Source organism: Telmatherina bonti (genome assembly GCF_933228915.1).
Source record: "Telmatherina bonti genome assembly, chromosome: 22".
NCBI lineage: Eukaryota > Metazoa > Chordata > Actinopteri > Atheriniformes > Telmatherinidae > Telmatherina > Telmatherina bonti.
Genome location: NC_136631.1, coordinates 26,266,587 through 26,290,836, shown reverse-complemented (window position 1 = coordinate 26,290,836; position 24,250 = coordinate 26,266,587). Strand labels below are relative to the sequence as shown.

The 24,250-nt window shown below is 36.7% G+C and overlaps 3 protein-coding genes across 6 annotated transcripts; 1 reads left to right on the top strand and 2 right to left on the bottom strand.

Annotated features, from left to right (window-relative positions):
* The first annotated feature begins 269 nt into the window (after positions 1-269).
* ndufaf1 (NADH:ubiquinone oxidoreductase complex assembly factor 1) lies at positions 270-3,696 on the top strand. Of its 4 annotated transcripts, none has more exons than XM_079262185.1 (5): positions 270-407; positions 1,427-1,957; positions 2,140-2,325; positions 3,185-3,259; positions 3,357-3,696. In XM_079262185.1, the coding sequence occupies exons 2-5, from the start codon at positions 1,460-1,462 to the stop codon at positions 3,495-3,497; spliced, it is 900 nt and encodes a 299-aa protein (XP_079118311.1). In that variant the 5' UTR covers positions 270-407; positions 1,427-1,459; the 3' UTR covers positions 3,498-3,696. The 4 variants fall into 4 exon arrangements, with proteins under 4 accessions (XP_079118311.1, XP_079118314.1, XP_079118313.1 ...); XM_079262188.1 differs by having other exon boundaries at positions 285-403; positions 1,430-1,957; XM_079262187.1 differs by having other exon boundaries at positions 287-407; positions 1,430-1,957.
* A 363-nt stretch (positions 3,697-4,059) lies between these two features.
* Positions 4,060-6,962, bottom strand: nusap1 (nucleolar and spindle associated protein 1). Its single transcript, XM_079261658.1, has 12 exons — positions 6,813-6,962; positions 6,615-6,683; positions 6,327-6,530; positions 5,936-6,071; positions 5,498-5,590; positions 5,299-5,411; positions 5,162-5,212; positions 4,912-5,078; positions 4,655-4,818; positions 4,448-4,564; positions 4,267-4,372; positions 4,060-4,182 (listed from the first exon to the last, which is right to left on the bottom strand). The coding sequence occupies exons 1-12, from the start codon at positions 6,885-6,887 to the stop codon at positions 4,095-4,097; spliced, it is 1,383 nt and encodes a 460-aa protein (XP_079117784.1). The 5' UTR covers positions 6,888-6,962; the 3' UTR covers positions 4,060-4,094.
* Positions 6,963-17,511: 10,549 nt separating this feature from the next.
* On the bottom strand, positions 17,512-24,045 carry chp1 (calcineurin-like EF-hand protein 1). The gene is made up of 7 exons (XM_079262705.1): positions 23,669-24,045; positions 23,275-23,347; positions 21,727-21,807; positions 21,029-21,156; positions 20,838-20,899; positions 19,899-20,021; positions 17,512-18,837 (listed from the first exon to the last, which is right to left on the bottom strand). The coding sequence occupies exons 1-7, from the start codon at positions 23,733-23,735 to the stop codon at positions 18,784-18,786; spliced, it is 588 nt and encodes a 195-aa protein (XP_079118831.1). The 5' UTR covers positions 23,736-24,045; the 3' UTR covers positions 17,512-18,783.
* Between the last annotated feature and the right edge of the window lie 205 nt (positions 24,046-24,250).

Sequence of the window (24,250 nt, the reverse complement as noted above, 5' to 3'; positions counted from 1 at the left end):
ACTTCTTTCTAATGGAATTTTAAAAAAGCAATTGCCATGAAAAATTAAACACAACGCGTTTCCAACAAAAAGGGAACTATGGTCTACATGTGTGTGTCAGTCAGGATAAGAATCTTTGGTGCACTAAAGTTGCGTTCACGATCGAACAAATATTCTTCTCGTCGTAAATCTGTGTTGTTCACATCTCTCGCAGGCTCCCTCTGTGTCACGTTTGCTGTTTAATGTAAGCTGAACGCAGCTCGTTTACTTCCGCTTTCCTGTAGCTACAGACAACCTTGATTTCAGTCGTATGAGCATATTTGAAGACGTTTGTATTTCATAAGAGCGGTGCATGTAGATAATTTTGTGGAGTATATCACACTAAACTTCATTTTAGCCGCGGCCCATAGCTGCTATCACGTGGGTAGGTAAGTAGGAACATACAATAAAGCGTGTATTACCGTATTCTTATCATGTGCTTATAAATTTATGCAAGATGACTTTGTTGAAGTGTGTGTTTTCAAGCTGTATGAAAAATAATAATTTATTGTTTTCTTTGTCAAACTGTCAAAAATAATGGTAAACTAAAAGAGGTTAATATTTTAAAACCCCACATTTAAACATTACAAATATAAAAACAGCATATTAAATGTTTATACTGAAACAGTTATAATATTCTAATATGGTGTAAATTTAGAATTTGATTAAAATAATCTGTAAAAACGCAACATAAGATAAAATGTTAGGAAACATACTGTTTCCCTCAGATCTGTGTTGGGGGTTCACTTACTATGTAGTCAAGTAATACAATTTATCAACACAAGATAGCCCAAATTAGATTTTTATAGTTTTTAATATATTAAAAAATCCATCTCCAAGCAAGGCAAAGGACAGGAAACTTAGCATTAAATGTTTGATTTTTAACAATGTACAAATCTATACTTGAAATCATTGTGTTAGTTCAGAAACGTTTAGAAAAGTCCTGTTTGTTTACCATTTGTTTTTTCTTTCACAATATAAAATTAAAATGGAAACTGTCTTGCAATTTGATTAATAAGGCTTTGGTATGTTCTTTTTTTTGTAAACAATGAGCATTGCATCCATAATGCTATCTAGTATACACAATTCGGAACTTAGCAGTGCATCAGTGGCACAAGGCATTGATCACTATCATGTCTGTGTTAAAATAGTTTTGTGTTATTCATAACATAAAGATTTTTAGAGCAGCGTCTCCAGATGATTGCACCGTATTCTTACATAGGCCAGAAATGTAAAGACATGTTAATGTTGTTATTTGAGCAGACACAAATTACAAAAGGACACTCACACTAATTTAAGCCATGACACCTAAACAAATGAGACTGACACGTTTCAGCATTTGGAAACATGCACTACTTCATCACCTTGTAACTAAAATGTAATAAAACTACTTTGTGATGCATCCCAGCAGTGAATCATCTGGGTCAGCGCTAAAATATCCATGCTGCAGATCACACGTCTCCCTCAGCTGCGCCAGCTGAGCTCCATCCACAACCACTACCTCCTTCTCCCCTCTAAAGCTCCTCACACTGTGCCCAAAAGAGCTCTGATCCAGAGTGGATACCGACGACCTGGGCAGCAGGACAAACCCCCATGGCAGAAGATCAACTTTGACTTTCTTAAGGGTCTGGATGGTATAAAGAAGCACTTAACACTGCTGAAGAATGAGTTTTTTGACCGGTGGGTCGGTCCTCAGGGCAAACCAGTCCTTGAGCACATGCTGGAGCAGAACAGGGTGATATGGGAGTTTAGAGGTCCTGAGAGCTTGGAGGAGTGGACAGTGTCCTCAGATAAGGAGATAGGAGGCCACAGTGAAGTTTACCTGAAGCTTGGAAGGACCAATACCTGCTTTCTGTATGGGACTCTGAAATCTACTCCTCCGAGAGACGGAGTAACGCGTTACAGTGGATACTGCACAATGCGCTCAAAGATACCACTGGTTAGTGCCCTGCCTTTTTGTTTTTGCTGCTTTTACTCTGGTTGGATGAATCTGGTCAGGCTTGACATATTTTTCAAATGCTCTCCACCTGGTAACAGTCTGCTGTTTTAACTTTGGTAGTAGCAGATGTTACATGATGACCACATCTTGATTTATATGCAACCCTTTTCTTCTTCTCCAAGGCTTCATTTGATAGAAAAAGGCACTACGATTGGTCCAGTTTTAACACCCTCCATTTACGGATTCGTGGCGACGGCCGCCCATGGATGATCAACATAGCTGCAGAAACATACTTCACCCATCAGAAAGATGACATCTACAGTTACTTCCTCTACACCAGGGGAGGGCCCTACTGGCAAGATGTGAAGGTGAACACAGTGATACTCTTATGAAGGCTTTATACACTGCCTGGTCAAAAAAAAGCAGCCAACATGAGAAAAAAAGGTCACACAAATTTTTGTTGTACTGTCGTTAGCATTGACCTGACCCAGATCACAGATTTCCCCACAGCAGATGCCAGGTATGATGGATGCATCGCTTCATCAGCCTCTTTTTTAAAGACCATTAATGTGTTATTAATGTGTTGGACAGTTCTTAACCCAGTGTTAGTTTCTGTGCCTCCTTAGATGTTTTCTCTGCTTCATGAATATAAATTATTTCACCCTTCAAAGATCAAGTAATGTGCTTTTCAACATGACAGTAGTTCCCAACTGAGGGACCCCAAAAGAGCACAAGAGGCTCTTTAAGGCTTGAATTATTCACAGCCATTGTGATTAATGATTAACCCCTTTTTTGTTTGTTCTTAAAGTATGGCGTTATGTTGTTGCTTATCTTTGGCTTCATCCAGAAAACGTTTATCGATGGTGGCATTTAGACTAATGAAAGCATAAAATTAAGCATGATGGGGTTCCTCAAGGAAAGCACTGGCTGAAGAAATGAGACACTACTCATTGCATGAGTTAATACCTGGTTGCCAGTAGAAATATAATCTCCCATGCAGTGATAATGCAATAGGAGGCTTGTACCTATTTAATTAAAGTTAAACCAGGCGGCAACTTTTTTTTTGGCCAGTGTCAGTGCTGCAGGTATAATACTGCATGCAGCTATGAAATTTTTGGATCAAACTGCAGAACATTGCTGGAGCAGCTTCTTTAGGCATACAGCACACCCGTTGCAGGAATTGTATCTTAATTCTTTGGATAATTAAACAACCCGTCTCATTTGCAGATACCTTTTTCCAAGTTCTTTCTCACACATCGAGGGAGAATACAAGACGATCAACATCCTCTTTGGCTTGACAAGGTACTGTCAAACATAAAAACATTTACAGACTGAAGTATATGTCTTTGCAAATACGCTTCATGATAATATGCACTGATTTGTGATTATGTCTTTACAGGTCAACACCATTGGTTTTACATTGGGGGATAAAGCAGATGGTCCATTCCAGCTTGAGATCGATTTCATTGGGGTCAGCAAAGACTATGCACATACTGAGGAGTTTGCCTATGAAGTGTATAAGAGAAATCCTGAAGTCTGAGATGTATAAAATACTGCTTCAGTTGAACTGTTCATCCTTAAAACATCAACCGGTTCAGAAACCTTTCCCTCGATTGTCACCCATGCACTGAAACATCAACTTGTGTTTGTAGAAAACTGTTTTAAAAGAAGCAAACAGGGAAAATCTCAGCTACTGTCTCTCTCATCATTTACCAAGATAATTATCCTACACTTTCACAAGATCCGGTTGCTTCGTTTACTTTGTGACTTCTGTCAATAAACTCATTAAAATATTTTCACATGGAAATTTTATTTATTTTTTTATTTAAAAAAGCCTCAGCAAATGCATACAAATATTTCTGGCCAGATTCTTACATCATATTTTTTATTAGAATGTTTTAAAAAATGTGTATAAAACTTGTTAAAACAGAGAGACAAGCTCTAACAGGATAAACGACCCATTAAAAGACAAGAGGCATCATTTTTGGAAAAAATGCGCTTGAAACAAATGAACAAACCTGAAAACTATAGCTGGAGAGAAGATTGGAGCGGATCTACTTTCTTACAAACTACAAGATTGCAGAAAAAATATTTACACAACAGGCTGTACATAGATCTACAAGCAAGCACAACATTTCTACATCATGACAATCCCTCTCCTTGCACCAAGTAGTCCTTCTTTCTTCTGCTTACGACCTTCCATTTGTTTCGTCCTCCGGTCCTCTCTACAACACAACAGAACATTTATGAAATAAGCCGTCTTAATTATTTATTATGGAAGTTTTAATCAGGATAAATAAAAGTCATACCTTGACTGAACTTTGTGTTGTTTGTAACTTTCCAGACGTGTATCCGAGGCAAGAGACTTGTTTTCTGATGGGTTTTCCTTTGTCTCTCCAAACGGCTTAAGTTTACCTGTAAAAAGAAAGAATAGTTTTGTTTTGGCTTGTAAAATCATTGTAAATGCGGGACTTCAGAACGGTTTTATACCTTTATGTGGCTTGTAGGTGAGAGGACGCGACAGACTTGCTTTCAGATCAAAACTTGGCTTCTTCTCTTTTCCGGGGGTTGCTGAAGTGCTTGTGTTGCCGGTGAAAACGAATAGTCCTTTTAGGGTGGAAAACAAACTATTTACTTTTTCTTCCAATACAGAAGTCTAGTTCAAAGACCACTATAAGAAGTGAAATTTGAAAATACCTGGTGTTTTTTGAGCAGAGAAAGTTGAGGACCTGATATTTTGGGGGTTTTCTGCACCAGTGGTCGGCTTTTGTGGGGTGCTGGAAGCCACACAGGGCGACATGCGTGCGGGTGTTTTTACCAAAGACCGCTTAAACTCATTGTCATGAGTAGCTTCTGAGAATCTGCAAAATGAAGACTTAAAACTGTCAGTGTCACAAAATATATTTAATAGATCCAGTTCAAGGAGAGAGGGGGAAAAAAAAAAAGTGACTCACCGCACATCGATCCTGCGAGTGGAAAGGACAGATGGTCTAAATGAAACATCTCTCCCTGTAGCTTTATTAGGTGGAACTTTACTGGCTGAGAGCAAAGTGTGTCTGCGTTTTTCTTCAGCTGGTTTCAGGGCAGGGCTGAACATGGTGGCACGGGCTGGATGTTTCTTCTGTTTCATACAAAAATACCTCTTACTGCACATCAGACGTTATCAGAACATACAGTAATTGATGAGCCAGTGATTCTGCTTACCACTTGGGCTTTCTCATTGGGTTGCTGTAATGTAACTTTGTCTGAAACATCCTACAAAGAATAGAATAAAAATTATTCTTCACTTATGAATATAATTGCTTTTAAAGAATTAACTCAGATTTTTCAGAGAAAAATACCTTCAGTTCTTTGACTGGCTTTCTGTAGGTTTCTATCTGCTTCATCTTCCGCTGAACATAGTTGTCAATGGACTCCATTCTGTTAAACTGCGCCTCGTGTAGTTTTTTGAAGTCTGAATAATAATTAAAACAAGAATGATTAAAATGGGTTGCGACTTGACTTCTGCTTTCTAGTTTTTGTTGAAGAAATTCAACTCACTAGGAGTGACAGGCTTCAGTAGAGTCTTGTTTTTCTGCTGGAGTCCTTGGTATCGAGGGATTTTACCAGCTTTGGCCACTTTTGGTGCCTTTTCTAAAAATAGATGTCAAACAGGAGCTAATTGGTAAAAATATTAAATTTACTAAGCGACTGAACACACATATGGTCAAAGTAGCAACAAATAAAAGCAAAATTAAAACAATTAAAAGACACTGATCACGCAAACCTCTGGGTGTCAAACTCCATTCCTAGTGTGCTGGTATCTGACAGGTTTTTGTTGTTTCCTTCTACCAACACAGCTGATTCAAATCAAATGGATCCAGCAGCTTCTTGTCAACATATTTATGGATTTCGGTCAGGTGTGTTGGAGCATGGAGACAACAAAAACCTGCTGGACTGGAGACCTCGAGGACTGGAGTTTGACACCCCTGCACTAACCTGTTTCACCGCATCCAGCAGGTGGTTCATCCTTTGTGTCAGCTTGCTGCTGCTCACTGCTGGTGGTCTGAAGCTCCTTGGGGGGCTCTACTTCAGTGTTTTCTTCATCAGATGATGGCTTTTTCTTCTTAGCACCCTTTGCATTAGATGATGTGCCATATGCATTAATGTTAGCATTACCCTTATAGAACAAACAAGAATTTCTGGATTTAAAACTTCCAATATAAGTAGTTGGTTTTTATTTTTTAAATGTTCTGTTTTTATTTAAAAAAAAAAAAAAAAAAAAAAAAAAAATTACACGAGGGTTGTAATATTCCATTGTTGATTTTTTTTTTTTTTTTTTTTTTTTTTTTTATGACTTTCTTGTGCATTTAGAAGTCATATGTAATACCTTTGCAGCATTTGGTGTAATCTGGGCATTACCCTCTGCTACTGTCGTATCATCAGTAACCTTTCTCTTGGTGGCTTTACTTCTCCCCCGACGTGTGTTCACAAACCCAGCGGTGCTAGAAGCTGCTTCCTCCCCATCTTCATCTGGACTGTCGCGAATATTATCCTCAGTCGCCTTTTCCTCTTCTTGGAAAACATCGTCACTCTTGAATGGGAGCGTACCAGTTTAGATACTGACCACTACGAAAGATTTCCTTATTAATGCATTTATTAACTAGAACAACGTTACCTGTCCTTCTTCCTCGTTGTTGTTCTCTTTTCTATAATGCTGTTTAATGGCTCTACGGAGTTTGTCGGCCTAGAATAGGAAAAAAAAACATTTTTTCATGGTATATGTTAATGTTAGCAAACAGTTGCTGCCGTTAGCGTTACGACTGCCTTCAAAACACTGCGGTGTTAGCCATGGCCAAACAAAGAGTTAGTTTACCTTCATGTTCGCCTTAAGTCCGAGTTCCTTCGCGAGGCTTTGCAAATCAGCATATTTCATGGAGTCCAAATCCATGCTGGTGTTACAGTTAATCTTTATTTTTCCAGAAAGTAAAGTAACACTAATGTCTGAAACTCATTCACAATAAGACTTTTTTCTTTTCTTTCAAAGGGGGCGAGTCTTCATCCGACGGTTGAAATAACATCCAATTCAAAACGGAGCAGTATCAGCTCTGTGATTGGCTGTTGACTTTGACCGGATTTGCCTGGTAACCAATCAGAGTGAAGCTAGTTAACGCGTCTCTTTTTCTCTTAAATTTAATTAAAATAATCAGTTGGTAAACAAAGAATACATTTTAGTTCTTCTTTTTATTTTGTGTGTTTTTTTCTTTGATAATTTTATTTTACTTTGCTATGTGAATACGAGATGACGGAAAACCGGATGGCGGCAGTATTACGCAAGTCGCACTGATGTAAAATTTGCAGAAGAAGAAGAACTTAGCTTTTTTTTTCCTTCTTCAAATACAAGAGCGCGGAATAAGGTGTTAAAAAAAAAAACTCACAATGGAATTTGAGGAGAGCCTCTTACTTAAACGTATCGACGACATAAAGGTAACCAAAGCTGCAGGACACATGACTCTTCATTGTCAGCAATGCAACACTGTCCTGGCGGACTCGCTCGGCGTCTGTGGAGAGTTGAAATGTATCGACGCTGTCATGTGCATAAGTAAGTTTCCTTGCCTCAGAGGAGCAAACTGCAGGGACTCTTCTTTCTTTCTTTCTTTCTTTATTTATTTATTACAATATATGTATGTGTATGATTTTTAAATTGATATATATTTATATTTGTTAATTTTATTTCAACATCCATTTTTAAAATGCATTGTCGATGGATTTTGTGTGGTTGTCATAGATGACATGACAGAATAAGATACACATTTACAGTACGCTTTGCCTAAACTCAGCGTCGTTTAAAATCTCACTGTTTGAACTCAAACCCTGAACGAAATTTTTCATTTTTATCTTGTGCATTTTTTTTTTTTTTTGCTATTCCAAAAATTTACATCTAATTGTCTCCCAAATTGTATGATCAACACTGACTTCCCCTTCAGGAGTAACCAAAGATGTGGTTGTTTGTGATGCTGTTGTTACAGTACATAAAGGGGAAATGGCTAATTGGTGAGTGTGGTTCTAGCTTTTGAACGAATATGCATATTGAGCATAATAAGTCATATTTACTGTTCTTGTTTATTTAGCATTTACAGCCCTCTAAAATGCAGTTCCTGTCACTGTGTTGTGGGGAAAGTTATTCATTCAGCTTCGTCCCATTTAGCTTCTGTCCGCACCATCTTTCTCCTCCACAAAGCAAACATCAGTTGGTAAGCCGTCTCATTTTTCCTTGAGCATACAAGCATGTTGACTTCTCATGTTTGCTGCCTGCAGCCCAGAGAGGCCAAAATAAACATGTGGGTTATAAATGTTGTTCAAAACATAAACATACTTTCTTTAAGCTCATGTTGGAGCTACAATACAAACTCCAGACACCTTGCTCCTGATGTATGAGGATGCCTATATTACTTTTAAAACAAGCAGCAGACGATTTTATAGAATGGACTGAGCATGGAAAACTTCCTCTTTAAATTGTTGTTTTTCTTTTTCTGTAGTTACATCCTTAATAGCAGCTCAATGGTGAAAGCATCAGCAATCACATTTGATCTGAAGCCACTCGAAGAAACCATTAGTGAGGTGAGAAAACCAAATGAAAAACATTACTGCTTGTAATGAATTTGTGTTAATAAATTATCCTAAATTTGAATAAATTTAGGTAATAAAATATTCTGACTTAATGTGTTGTGACTTCTAACATCTGTTTACTTGTGATGATCTTTAATTTAAATAACTAAGATGATTACATTTCATAACTAAACTGTCATATTAACAATGCAAACTGTTGAGATCTGTATTTGCTCAGTTTTCAGGCTGAATTCATCCTGTAAGAGATACCTGACTGGCATCTTAGTCTCAAAGCCTCAGTGATGGTCATAATCTAATACAGAAGCTTGTTTCAGTTTGGTGTCAAATGCCACCTTGCCTCTTTGGCACCTTGAGAATACTAGTAGACTGTTTGAACGATTCAATTAAAAAAAAATGTTATTGAAAAATAAATGTGTTTTTATCTCTTTCTATTCAGATGAGACAACAGTTTGAAGAGCAGATGAATCAGATGTTGCACATCAAGAGCAGACTGGCTGACATGAGTGTTACCAGTGAATTAAGCAAGTAGTGTGCAAAAACCATTAACCCTGAGATTAGAGACCCCCAAAGTTTGTGTTATATTTGTATTTTACTGGGGGTGAATTTATGTCTTTCCCTATGTCGCTGTAGCTTGTAAAAATATTTTATCCATATTATTTATGGATACAGTTGTATAGTACAAAACACACTTCATTTATAGTTTAATCACTAAGTTTAAGATTCTTTTAGTAAATGAGTTTAATCAATCATTTTTTCATCTGAAAAGGTTTAAAGGCTTCTCATTCACACTTTGCGTTGAAGTGACAAAGTTCACCAATCAAACCACAACAATTTACAGCTGTAAACTCTATTTTTAACTTCCTTAAAGAAGGCTGCGGATATTTGTAAGTTTGTCCTGAGCTCAGCTGTATGGCATTCGGCCCAGAGGGAAATACGTCGTGAACCATAACACCTAGTATCCTCTTTTTTTATTTGCATATAAACACGCAGGCTTTGCACTACTTCTAAATAACTATTCTGTATATTCCTGTCTATATCTTCCGCATGATTGTTTTATATCTTTAACAAAATTATTACATGTACTGTTATTCCGCTTTGCTTTGTCAATAAAATGAATCATTTCTACTTTTGTATAATGGTTTTTTTATGCCAGCAAATCTAATAACTTACCATCCTTAGTGCTGCAGAGGAACATTTTTGTCCCCATTACTAGTTTTTATTCTAATAACAGCTTTGTTGCAAATCAATTCACCTAATCTCGCAGTTTTTGCATGTATTTCTAAATTAAGTGTGAAGACTTCTATATGAAAATGATTAAAAAATAGACACATCCCATTCTTTGGCCCACTTTTGCCTTTAGAACTGTTTCATGACATCAATTCAACCAGGTGTTGGAAACCTGAGATTTTGCCCCATATTGACATGAAGCATCACAGTTGTTGCAGATTTGTTGGCTGCACATCCATGGTGGGAATCCCCTGTTCCACCTCATTCTAAAGCTGCTCTGCTGGATTGAGATCTGCTGACTGTGGAGGCCGTTGGAGTACACTGAACTCATTGTGAGATTGGGCTTTGTGACATGGTGCATTATCCTGCTGGAAGGAGCCGTCAGAAGCTGCTACACTGTGGTCATAAAGCAGCAACAATACTCAGCTAGTATAGGCTGTGGTGTTTAAACCATGCTAAGTTGGCATGAAGAGTTGAGATCCTCTCCTCCCCTGACCTGAGTGAACTGTAGCCTCGGTTTGCTGTTCTTAGCTGACAGGAGTTGCATCAGAGGTGGTCCTCTGCTATTGTAAACAGTCTGCTTGAAGCTTCATCATGTACATTCTGGGTACCTTGATTGGAACGTTATTATCTGAGTTTTATGTTGGTGTATTTGAGTATTCTTCAAGTTACTGTTATCATTCTATCATCTTCAACGAGTCTGTCCATTCTCTGACAAAATGAAGCATATTGGTTCAGACATCTGCTGCTTGCTGGATATTTTCTGTTTGCAGACCATTGTCTGTAAATCCTAGAGATATTGTGTGCAAATCCCAGAGGATCAGCAGCTTCTGAAATAGACAAACAACCATGTCACATTAAGCTACTTCAATCATTCTGATGCTCAATTTAAAATTTATCAATCGCCTTCACCATGCCTCAATGTGTCAAGTTACTGCCATGTGATTGGCTGATCAGCTATATCGTCATCTATGAGGAAGAGATGAAACCCGCAGTACAATTTTGGGACATTTCCAACCATGATGGCTTTGCATATGGTACAGCTTTTTTTTTATTGATACATTTGTAATGCTTTATCTCTTTTCAAACATATTAAGACACTTTGGAGTTTAGATATTAATACAATTTGAATGAAATTGATCTAATTTTGTTCATGCATGCCTCTAAATGCTTTAGTAACATGTTATCTTTTATATTAAAGTGCTTAATGAACACTTGCTCAGCATTAAGAGGCAACAGCTTCAGTGTTTCACCATTTCTTATTGTCCTCTTTATAAGAAATCTCTTCAGTTTTGATTGATGAAAGACTTGTGGACCAACTATTTAACTAGACCCTTGCTCATGTAACGGGAGCATTTTTGTTGCACTGTCATCTCCTAGAGTACAGTATGGATTCAAAGATTAGTTGCATAAGACTGATCAGCAAAAAAGTAAATACTGAAACTAGTTATGACTGAAAGGTTTATATCATCACATCTAAAAACTTGTTTCTTATAGTGTACATATACTTGAAAGAAAGAGTAATTTACATATTTTTATCTCTTGAGGATGTCATATACCAGTGGGTTAACGTAAAGGTTTCCTTCCTGCTAAGGGGTTTGATAAGTTATATAGTGATTCAGGCTCCAGTTTCAAACCTAGAATACTGATACAAACTTAAACTATTGCTAATTTATGCATAAACTGTAGAATCTTTTCTTTACATAAAACACTAAAGTTGTATTGTTCACTACGTGTTTTATACAAATAACATTGCCTGCCTCACCATAAGTAGATAAGTGTATCCCACAATGCTGAATGTCTTCTAAAAGTTCAAAATTCAGTAGTGTCCAAATTTTTCTTGACACAACATACAGCACGAGCAAACAAGGCTGAAACTGTAAGCAAACAACACCCAGAGATCCAGTTGGCACCATGCTGCATTTTATTGCTGATCTTCTGATACAGATTTTTTTCTATTAGTTTAAGTAAATACAAAACCAGACAAGAGGCTCACACATAAGCATGCCCATTTCCTCCCTCTGGAGTGCATAGTTTCTACACAGTTCACCTCCTCGGTGAAAAAGTTAATCAACAAAGTAATGTAATTATTCTTAAGCCTTAGCTTTTTTTTCTTCAAGCAAGAACAAAAGTTTTTCTATCTTTTGCTCCACTTTGGCTGTAGTGTCTGATCATATTTGACACAACAGAAGAGCAGAAACTGATTCTTTCCTCTTTTTCTATATATGTGTTTTTTAATATCACAACAGGCAGTAAATCTGTAAAACCACAACCAATTATTGAAGCTACTTGTGCCTGCTGCTGTGTCAAATGACCTCATTTTCACAGAACATCAGTTTTGAACATCTCAGTACCCTAATTACACTCATTCACATTACAAAGTTGGATTATTGCATGCAATACAAGTCATTCATTACATTGCTAAGTCATGCATTTTCTTTAAAACCCATGTATTCATGTCGCATCGACATCTACTTGCTTAAAAAGTGATTAGAAATCCCCAGAAACAGCATTATATGGTTTCTAGAATTCAAGACGACGACGATGATGATGGTGTGAGTCGGTAGAGAAAAGTGCTTTTTAAGCAAGCATCCTTCCATAAGTCCTTTGCAGCCACACGGTTACTCAAGTCTGCATTTCTAAAGGAAGGGGTGGGGTTTTTTTGTGAATATAAAAATGCTACAAGAATTTAAATCTAAACCATCTTCCAAGTACCAGTAGGTTTGGATAATGCAATGTAATGTAATGCAATACTATGAAGCTAAATATAATGTAAGGCTAAATCAAAATAAATTAAAAAAAAAAAAAAGGCTAACAAGAGTATAGGCATTGAACAGAAGGGGAGGATTCAAAGTGATGTTACACAATCATTTACATACTAACATCCTGGATTTAAACTCATGCATTATTGTTTGTTATTGCTTCTAAACCTAATCAAATACAATTTTATGGATTAAAATATAACACTCTGAATCCAAAAGCTATGAGGTTAATATGTACAATGAAATATCATGGTGAGATCTTAATTCTAGGACTACTGTCACTACGAATTGCTGCAAAACTGATCCAAATCTAAGATTATTAGTTCTACTCTGAGCGTCACCTTTTAGTTTTTGGCTGTCACATGTTGACTAAATCTTCTGGTTTTTAAGTGAACAAGCAGCAGTTTTCTCAGAAAGCTATAATATATCTCGAGTGTGTGTTAAAATAATTCAAGTCAATACTTTATTCTTAAATACAGTCTAAAATTGAGCTCATGCACTAAATTTGAGGGCAAAGCTGTGTTTAGATTCGCTTAATCTAAAAGGTGTACCACTCACTTGCTTTACTGAAACTGTTTCCTTTGTTTTGAACTCTAGCTCAGCCTAGAAATTGATTTCACTATTTTTCATGAAGCAAGCATCACTACTGGTCATGCATGGCAACTATAATGTTTGCACCACAGTCCTGCTAAATAAGCTAATGCACATGAGTCTATACATATCTTAATGGAAGACATTGGTGATTTTGTTGCTTTCAACAACTTGTCACTTGTTTATACAATATACAGTTTGGTCAACAACATGACAGTTAAGATCAAATATTGCACAGATCCCGTTAAAGTGTGATTTTATTTTTTTTAAAATATATATCTAACTATTTATGGCACAAAAATAAAAATAAATTAGATCTACTTGTAGTGTGCTTAGGATGTCCTGTTTTATATGATCAAGATAAATGAAGAATTTCAAGGTTGACTGAATGTGGTGCAGACAAAGAATACCACAAGTGGCCAAATTTAAATCTACTTGCAGACTTTGCAAAGGAAAGCACATGAAGTGAAATGTAAAAGGGATGGTACAAAAATAATGTCTTTTTTTTTTTTGTAAAAGATGCTCAAAAGAATGTGGTTTTAGTGAGTCATTGTTTGTCTCAGAAAAGCTGAACTAAAATCAATCATGAATGCCTTCAGCTAATCTATCAACCATCTATCTAAACTAAAACCTAATTCAGGAATGATGAAGAAAATTGCACGGTGCTCGATAACCAGTAAGCTACTTGTCCTGATCAAGCTCCTATTCTGTCATGTTGGACTTGCTGTGGCAATGAGGTAGTACAAAACAACAAGAGAGAAAAAAGGAAACAAGAAATCTAATTTGATCACAGGCCTTGATCTTTGCTACAGTAACTTGTGTCTTTACTTCTTTCACAGAAACTGGGTGCAGATAATTCGTCCATTTACAAACCGCTTTGACCTAATTGGAGGATAAGGAGGAAAAGCATAAGATTTTTTTTTGTTTGCTTTTTGGGTAAAGTATAAGCAAACGTTTTTATAATATTGCAAAAAATTACACCTTTCAAGACTTTGTGTCAAATTGAACCACAACAGAAACTCCATGACTTTTGCTAATCCAGTGGCTGCAGAACTATTCTAATGGGAAGATTCATATGGACATAACCAAAGAGTGCATTTCTGAGGTCAGACACCACCAAATCATGGCAGCTGTCCTGTTTGACCATCAGGCTACAGAAACAGTCCAGGATGACAGGGTATGTTGTGAAGGAGAGATAGCCAGTGTATTAGAAAAAGCAAGGAAGAGGACATGTGTCTGAAATCCAAAAAGAGGTCATCTTGACAACCGCTCTCCTTTGGAGGTCTTGGTTGTGGTAATGATGTGTTGGTTGTGCTGAGTCTGCTCTGAATGGAGATATACTTCCAGTCTGGGCTTCAGCTGGTTTCATTGATAGGGTATTTCCTCCTGGAATAACAAATATTTTCATTATTGTGTAGCTCAAATTCAGATTAAGCTGTAATACTTATGCTAAATAAAACCCCAAATAACTTAACAGTCCTACGTACAGCGAGTTTCCAGATATCAACACACTATCAAATTTAACTTCAAGAAAAAAAAATGTTTTTGCAGAAAAACTGACCTTGGTGAGAGTTGGTCCCAAATAATGCAGAAATATTCCTTCTGATCTTAGAGCTGCAGCTACAAATAATGGTAAACAAAAGCCGACGGCTCTTCTACGCTGAGACATGTTTGCAGGATTGCCGGGCTTACTTCGAGAAGAGGGGTCCGTTGTCGATGGCACACTTCATAAAAGATAAACCAAAACCATCAGGACCCCCTTCTCTCCCGCCCCTTGCAAAAGTCGCCGAGGAGAGAAGAAGGTCCTGTCGTCCTCTTCTCCGCACACCCTCCGCTCTACGCCATTTTTGTTCTGCTACTACGAGCGAACGGAAGAAAGCGTCGATTGTGGCGGAAACCTGTCAATCAAAGCTAAAGCCCGCCCCGGAAATAACGGTTCATTCTTTTGTCAGGCTGCTCTCACAAATCATTCGTATAATCTCACATACGTATATATGATGTCTATGTAATCTCATACGAAAAGTAACACACGGACGTTCGTACATTTCCAACGTAATCCTGAGCAGGCGCTTTCATCACGTGACGTTTCAGTCTATAGTTCTGTCCCCATGAGGAGCATTAAACACGTTGAAGTCTGAGTAAAATGCATCGTGTCTCGCTGATTATGACTGTAAAGCTTTTGAGATTATCGGTATCAGCTGCATTGCTAGATGTTTAAAATAAAACAAACTGTAAAGTATTGTTTAACAGCACAACGTGATAGTATAAAGTACACTACTGTCCGCACCACATGACCACTGCAGTCCAATCACGGCTGTTTTATGGGGCCAGTTTTCCAAATCTGGGAGAAAATAAGACCTTTTTCTCTCTCTTTATCTTAATTACATTTAATCCGTTGTATGGGATAATGATACATGAATATTTGTCTTGAAAAATAAATGGATGCTGTCTGTGTTGAGTGACATTTGTCTTTTACTTGGGCAAAATTATGTGTGTGTGTGTGTATATATATATATATATATATATATATATATATATATATATATATATATATATATATATATATATATATATATATATATATATATATATATATATATATACACACACACATAATGTGAACAGCATGATGAGGACAACTGTTTAAACACCAGCTCTAATTGAACCAGGACATTTATTGGTCAATTCAAGGATCACACACCTGCCGTGATTTTTGCCGTTAAGCTCCTTGTTAGAGAACAGCAACTTGTGCAAAATTTATTGAAACATTTAACAGCTGGACATGTGCATTTAAAAGCTTAGAGAAGATCACATTAAGTTCACCTGTACAGGTTTGAATGCATTTTAGGCTTGTTGTGAAATTTCACCCAAAAGTAGTGTATATGTGTGTGTGTGTATATATATATATATATATATATATATATATATATATATATATATATATATATATATATATATATATACATATATATATATATATATATATATATATATATATATATATATATATATGTGTGTGTGTGCGTTATTAAACTTTTGTTGCTGAATTCAACACACACAAAATTAGACAAGTAGTTCAGTTGACAGAGAAGGACATGGATAAAGATTTTATCTGGTCTCTACTATTCTTGTAAAAACCTGATCCTGTTGGCTTTACGTATTATACATCAATGGATGGAAAAATTATTTCAGAACATCCACAAAATCTCTTCAGAATATGAAAACAAAAAATGCCTGAAGATTTTTCCTTGATGGACTTGTTCATGTTACTAGTCCTAATTGATTTGTGTGTGTGTGTGTGTTTAGGCTCTCTTCCTATCAGACTGCCTTGTTGTAAGTTACCTCAACACATTTTAAACGTATACAATAATCAAATATGCCGTATGTATGTATATTGTTGTTCAATAGAAGAAAAAAAACTACTTCTGCCAAAATGGAAAGACTCCAAACCAAGGATAGACCATTTTACTCTATAGTGTCACTAATAAGTTAGAAAAATTGTAAGCACTGTATTTGACTGTATGAATCTGTGACTTTGGATTAAGCATGTGCTATTATGTACACATGTAGGCCATGTGTGGTTATGCAAGCGCATTTTCTTCTTTTTTTTTCCCCTCATTCTTTCTACCATAGGTTTCATTTCATGCAATTATCTTTCTAAAGTTTTGTTTTTATAACAGTCACATGTGTCTTCACATGTTGAGTATGAGGCCCAAAGGTGGGAGAATTCTGTCACATCTCTCACTTGCTTCACTATTTAGAGAAATGTGTGCTCAAACGACTGAGATCTTTCCCTTTGTGACTTCACAAGGTGCATTAACCCTTCTTCCCAATAGTGGATACTAACATACACCCACCCCTAGCTACCTTAGCCTGCTGTCTAAAATCACAGTGGGCACCAGTGAAAGCTGTATCCTCTCCCAGAGAGGGGCATGGACAGAAACCACTTATGAACTTTTAAAGGCTCAGACATCAAAACACTGTTTGCAGAGCTCACTAAAGAGCAGCTTGTAAAATGGCTGGAAGTACAAATACAAAGGCTGAATATGGGGTAATATCACTTGAAAAGACTTCTGACACCCATATGAAATTGTTGACAAAATGTAAAATATGGGACATTTGTTATTTATTTTTCCCATATTGTCTGCTCATATTACACACACACCCGACATTGTTGTTCAGTAATATAATTGCTCATTACTTATAGGTTTATACTGTTTTCTTGACTTGTTTATACTATATGATGCCCTTTTCATATTTATTTAAAAGTGGGATTCCAACACTGCATACAGTAGCAGTGCCCATGACAGCAATATATAGACTATTATCACACTCCCCAATAAATGACACATAATGTATGGCACTTAATTTATTCAAATGAAATTAATGATTGATACCTACTTCACTTAACACATGAATCACATGACCAATGATCACATTATGATAATCAAAATGGTTGAACATTTTTTTCCTGCACTCGGTTGCGGAGGGTGTAATGATTTCACAAAGTCACAGACATCAGTGCTCTGGTTCATGTACACCAGCCATTACAGGATACATCTTTCTTAAGCCTTTTATTCTCTTTAGCATTTAGAACAAGTCAGCAGGGAAATACATTACAAGACAAATACTAAGCAGTGCTTAAACCAACATTTTTCTTACCCACAATGACAGAAGCATATCATGTTATCTGTAGTTGACCTAAATCTAAAACTAGTTTTCCACCACAGGACCAAAAGTCAAAGCTGGGCTTTTAATCAGTCCTAAAATGGTTGAAATTCATTTTAACTGCAGGTTATTGTGACAGTTAATACCAGTTTGAGTGCTACTGAAATGCTAAACTGTACAAGAAAATGTTACAATGTGCAGTGGCTCCAACAAGCCCCAGGTGGGTGTTGATTTTAAATTTACTTAGTTTACGTCCAACTGCGATGATAACCGTCATTGCGGATTAACATTGGCTAGGTTAATCCATATGAAAACAAAATGCAGAAACAAGGCTACAGGGTCCTGACTGCTGTTGAGACTATGGGGAACCAACGCCATGGCACTTCAGTGAGTTAAACAACTATTTGTGGAGTGGGTTCTACTTTGTCTCAGCTAACACAACAGCTGACCGCTTGGACTTGCTCCACCACAAGTCAGAGATTCATAATAGGTTTGTCACCATTAAGAAAACACTGACTTCTCTGAAGTGGAATCACACATGTACTGTATGTCCATACAAAGACAAATGTTCCAAATATGAGCATAAGACTACAAATAAATGTGGATAAACTTCCTCATTGCAGAACAGCTCTAAAGTATCACACTATAAAAATCATCTTAGCATGTGAAACACAGAAGAGGAGTGGTATTCCTACAACCCTCAAAACATTTCTAATAAATAGTGTTGCATTACTGGGAAAATATACATAATGACATTGCATAATACAGCTCAAGGCACGCACTTTTTCCCTTTGTTTACAGAGCGGTGCAAATGCAGCAACTCAGAATCTAAGACTTTTTTACTACCTAAGGCTGGGTCGGACAGCGTGTACTAGCGCAGGCCACAGCAGTCTGCTAAAAAGCTGGATCAGGTTGTGTCCTGACATCAACAGAAAAGTTCAAGCTCTACTCAGAAAGTGAAAAATTAACTCAATGCAGGAACCGGATGCTCATTTTCTGTTCCACGTCCACCTTTTCCAAGACCTGAGAAAACATTAAAGAAGAAAGTTTGCTTTCAGAAACAATCTGTACATTTTTTCCCCCCACTTCATTTTACATAAACTTTGGTGTTAAATAGTTACAAATGGACAGTTTGAAGACTGTGAGGCTGCACTGTCTCAAGTCCTCATGTCTCAGCTCTATAAGCAAATAAATATGACACAGAATTACTTTCTGTAAACCATGCATTTCTCTGCACCACAATGTTAAAATCACAACTTCATCAATGAAGTTACTCACCTTTAAGTGCTTTGCTTTTACTGAAACAACAATCCAACTGTTGTATGCAGAATTAATGATTAAATGGGCTTTCAAACAGAATAAAATGGGTGCAGTGCTCCACCAAACCCGTATATGTCTTCCTGTTGCATTGAGAACAAATGTATGCATGGCCAGTTTGGTGCAACACAAGGTTGTGTTTGCAGCTAACACACAAATTAAAATAATTTAAACTTTGTTGCAGCGTTTGACCACCTTGTTCCAAACCAATGTTTAGTGTAAACCATAAGACTTCTGAGGACAAGAGACAAGTGGCATGTATGTGTAAATCTTGTGTTATTGCTTCAGAGCTGTCCACTTGTGACTAGACCACCATAAACACATTGCTAAATAATGACTGCTGCCAGAAATATACTGTACTAAATCAATACATGAAAACTATTAAAAAAATTATTTGCGGACAAGCACAAAAGCATGTTAGAACAATTTGTAAGAACAGACAAAACTGAACACTACTGAGGCGGTATCAAAACCATCTATTATCTAAACATTTCTTTGTTTTCTGTAGAAACTTCTAGAGTCGAGTATGTTATGAACTGGGGCCTCAAAACCAGGTGAATATGTGCACGTGGTCACAGCTTTTAACTAAAAACGCCACTCAAATAGCGTGTGCTTTTACTTAAACAAGTGGTTGAGCTGAAAAGTGATTACATATAATACCAGTCAAAAGTTTGGACACACTTTCCCATTAGATTTAATAGCAAATTGTGTCCAACCTTTTGACTGGTATTGTTATGTATTATATGTAAAGTGACCATAAAACCTGCCTTCATAAATTCACTGAAGGAAATACAGCTGTCTCCGTTTGTGTCGGCCTCCTGGATGGTCCTATCAGCAATGCTACCAAGCTGTTCATCTGAAATGTTCACGCCAACCATCATCCGTAAAACCTGAAAACAAAACAGTGTCATTATGATTAAACAAACACCAATGGAAAAACAGCTACAGCTGAAGGTTAATATTAATGTTTACCCCTCAATATGGTGATGATAATGTTATGAAAACAACGTTAATGGTACATGTGTTGCAGCAGCACAATATCATTTGTTGCTATTTTTGTCTTTCTGGCAAGTGACTGTATGAATAGCTACAGAGGGCATATTTAGTTTAAAAAAAAAAGAAAAATAAAAGACAAACAGTACTTTGAGTTTCACCACTTTGTGAATCAGATGAAGCAGGTGAGACAGACTTGTTTTGCGCAAAACAAGGCATGCTCATGAGTCATTTAACCTGCAGCTTACACCAATAATAGGTCACACAATGTCACCAACACCAAGGTGGTTTCACAGAGGGATAACAAATAACATAGAGGGAGCATACAGGAAGCCAAAAGACAAGATAACATATATATACGGGAAAGCAAGAAGAGTTTCCTTGTAATTAAGGTGAGATATCAATTCATTATCACTAAAAGGCCAAAGTCTTCTCATTGACATGGAAGTCCTGCTCAACGTACAGCACCTTAAAGATATTGCACAAGAGCATTTGTTCCTCAGGTTTGTGTTAGAATGGGTCAGACTGGCCAGCCAGGCTCAAGCAGAGCTATTTTCAGTGAAAAAAGTGTTTTCACACACAGAAAGAAAAATGCATTTGAAATTGTTAACTGATTTGTTTTCAGTCTTAATATGTTAAGACTGTTTTTAATTCTCATAAAACAAGCAGTGAGGTGACTCAACATCTGCCTTACAACAAACCAACTCACTCACCTGCAGCAACTCATCCCGAGAGATTTTGTCATCTCTGTCCAGATCGTACAGACGGAAGGCAACTGGAAAAGTAAAATAAATACAAGTCATGGCAGACACATTGACTTAACATGATGAAACCTTATGAATGTTTATGATGCTGGTTACAGACTCTGCCATAACACGTCTTTGAGACTGAGCTCTACACTCACAGAGCAGCTTGTTTGTCCTGCTGTTGAGTGGCTCAGTGGCAGTGGGGTTCTTGTTCTTCTCATTGTCCTCAATTGGTCTGAAGTGAGCCAAGGTGCGCATGAATCCCCTGAAGTTCACCTGGTCCTCTCTAAAAATGCAAAGAAATAGTCACTGGATAGATTTCGTTGGAAGCTCAGATTACATTTGTACTCATAATAAAGGCAGTGAGGCCAGCACAAGGACAAGGACAACTCAAAGCAGTAGTAACTTAAAACCATTTCATAAAACCTCTATTTTCAACTTGCTAGAAATAAAACAGGCCATAAACAAAAAAAGAGAAAGAAAAACAACCCATTTGAAACCATTATAAGCCACATCTGGAATTACAACGCCCACACATCTGCCTTTTCTGTATTTTAACAACATCTAAAACCATCTGGCTTTGGGATGCCCAGGACAACTTAAATGAAAAAAAAAGAAAAAAAAAAGAAGGGCCAAAACAACTGTCCAACATGCACGTCAAACCCCTCTTGGTTTATTATACATCAACTTGGAAGAAAAAAGTGGGCCTCTTATGTTTGCAGTCATGGGGCCACAACTGAATACCACTGCACTAAAAGATTTGCGGTCATGGTTACCGAAACCACAGCAGGGTGTTAATTTGTAAGGTTAAAAGAGTGAGAAAAAAAAAACTTTTTTCAAATAAAAGAAAACTTACCCTTCAGGAAAAAAGGCATTGATTATTCTGTCTCCCAGAGGATTAATGGCCAACTCTGGGATCCTCTGAAAATCTTCACGACTGTAAATGTAAAGAAAAAAGAAAAGAAAAGAAAGAAATCTCAGTAAAATTTTAGCGTAGCACACATTTAGAACTGACAAGACATGGACGACATTAGCTTCAAGCTTCATAATATTTTACCAAATATCTCCGACTACGTTGGGATGAACTTAATGAAAGCTAATGTTATTTTGAACTAAAAGATGACAGCAGAATGTGTGTTTTCACAGCAAATAATGAGATTTGTCAGTCAGTGGTAAAAAAGTATAGTATCCAGCTGAGACGTGATGTAAGCCTGCTGATAAGTATGTCAAATCTCACTGTTGTGTCAACCAAGTAGCGATAAGAAAAGTTACAACAACCCTGGCATCTGCCATAGAAGTCCCAAAGCTGGGAAAAGCTAAACCAAAAACCTGTTGTGTGCAAATAAAACATCTTCCAAAAGGACTTAAGTTTTCTAAAATTTTACAGATTTGTTCCTTTTTTTTCCTGCTTTATGTCCTTGAAAGACTGACCTGCCACACCAAATTAAATGGTGGGAACTGAAGTTATAGTTGTGCAACCATTATCAAGTACTTCATCATCTGTCACTTATCATAGAGCCAGACGTTAACCTCACAGGTGTCACACTGGGGTCTCAAATACTCACTGATTGCATTCAGATAAGCTCCAAGACAGACCTAAATTAAAGCGATTGCTGGACGAATGAGTCATTGCATATCAGATCTGACTGCAACCTTTTCGAATTGTGTCAAATCTACATACATTGTTACTAAATTTAAAAAAAAAAAAAAGCTATATAAACTATTCTGATCAAATCTGTTAAAATAAATAAATAAAATAAGCAATCATCTGACAAATAATCTTATTCTCAACACTATTACAGATAATATAACCTTTTGTAATTAAAATAAGTTAATGACACTTTACAAATCTGACTGCAACCTTTTCTAATTGTATCAAATCTACATACATACATTGTTACTAAATTTAAAAAAAAAAAACAAAAACATGCTATATAAACTATTCTGATCAAATCTGTTAAAATAAATACATAAAATAAGCAATCATCTGGCAAATAATTTTATTCTCAACACTATTACAGAGAATATAACCTTTAGTAATTAAAATAAGTTAATGACACTTTACAAATCTGACTGCAACCTTTTCTAATTGTATCAAATCTACATACATTGTTACTAAATAAAAAATAAAAAAAAACATGTTATATAAACTAGTCTGGTCAAATCTGTTAAAAAATAAATAAATAAGCAATCATCTGGCAAATAATTTTATTCTCAACAGTATTACAGATAATATAAATTTTAGTATTTAAAATAAGTTAATAACACTTTACAATTTTGACATCTATGATAAAAAAGAAAAAAAGGCTTTTTGCCAGGGTGGAGGAACAACACAAAAGGCTACGACATCTGGCTGTGGTGGATTTGTGTGTAATTTTAGACGGGTGACCGTGTTTTTACTTACCCAAGGGTACCGTTTTCCCCTTTATCCAGACTGGTGAAGCGGCTGTACAGTCGTGTGATCTGACTGTGGGAGACTGCAGGCAAAACACCAAAAGAGGCACAGATTTTACTACCAGGCTACGACAATATAAAGAACATACTGTGCTTAAGGAAAACAACCCCTTACTCAAGTTTTGTCGTTACTTTACATGCCATCTTAAAATTCAGCTGCAGTTTTATCCAACAAAACAGCCCAGAATGAGTGTGAATAAATAATAAACACTACAAGGACAACCACATTTCTATGTGTGAATAGATATCACCGTGGAAACATTAGGATTTAAATGTATTGTATGAAATGTTAAGGGGTATCCTTAACAAGACAGCTAGCTTATGTTAAACAGTGCTCAACTTACAGCCTGTTTCTTTTTTTATTTCTTCAATTTCTTCTTCTCGAAGTAACGTAGACGCCCTGGATCCCATGGTGAAATGCTAAAAAACTAGTCACCACAAAACTCGTCTTGTGAAACCGGACCAGCTGAGAGTCTTGAGACGAAGGGATGTCAAAGTAAGCGGAGAAGCTAACCGAGCTAGCTGGGGGGAAAAAACCCCAAAAACCTCACAGCAACCGTTCAGCTACAAATACAGAACAAATGTCACAACTGACAGCTGGAGTTGAGACCAAGAAGATGTTTCCTGACTTTCTATCGATACAGCTTTACCGGTGGGATGCTTGTCATTAAAGTTTCCTTTCGATCTATAGCGAGTTCATGTTTCCAAATGGAGTTTCGGCAGGTTATCTTCCTGTTTAATAGAGAGGGCGGGATTAACAGGAAGGGCTCTTCTGACTGGACTCAGGTAGCAAAGCATTCTGCCTGATTAAAATGTTAAGAAAAGCCTCCAAAAATGATCCAGAAAGTAAAACACCACTTCAGACAAATATAACATTTATTTTGATAATATTTCCAATTAGTTTTCTGTGTTTAAATATGAACAGA

Bases quoted from the DNA above. Each gene is read 5' to 3' on its own strand.
- ndufaf1 (XM_079262185.1), top strand. From the start codon at position 1,460: ATGCTGCAGATCACACGTCTCCCTCAGCTGCGCCAGCTGAGCTCCATC. The intron at 2,326-3,184 runs GTGAACACAGTG...TCTCATTTGCAG, and splicing joins CCTACTGGCAAGATGTGAAG to ATACCTTTTTCCAAGTTCTT. The intron at 3,260-3,356 runs GTACTGTCAAAC...ATGTCTTTACAG, and splicing joins ATCCTCTTTGGCTTGACAAG to GTCAACACCATTGGTTTTAC.
- nusap1 (XM_079261658.1), bottom strand. From the start codon at position 6,887: ATGGATTTGGACTCCATGAAATATGCTGATTTGCAAAGCCTCGCGAAG. The intron at 4,565-4,654 runs GTATTTTCAAAT...CCACCCTAAAAG, and splicing joins CTCTGCTCAAAAAACACCAG to GACTATTCGTTTTCACCGGC. The intron at 4,373-4,447 runs GTATAAAACCGT...TTCTTTTTACAG, and splicing joins CACCTACAAGCCACATAAAG to GTAAACTTAAGCCGTTTGGA.
- chp1 (XM_079262705.1), bottom strand. From the start codon at position 23,735: ATGGGATCCAGGGCGTCTACGTTACTTCGAGAAGAAGAAATTGAAGAA. The intron at 21,808-23,274 runs GTAAGTAAAAAC...TTACATTTACAG, and splicing joins GGGGAAAACGGTACCCTTGG to TCGTGAAGATTTTCAGAGGA. The intron at 20,022-20,837 runs GTGAGTGAGTTG...TTTTGTTTTCAG, and splicing joins CTCGGGATGAGTTGCTGCAG to GTTTTACGGATGATGGTTGG.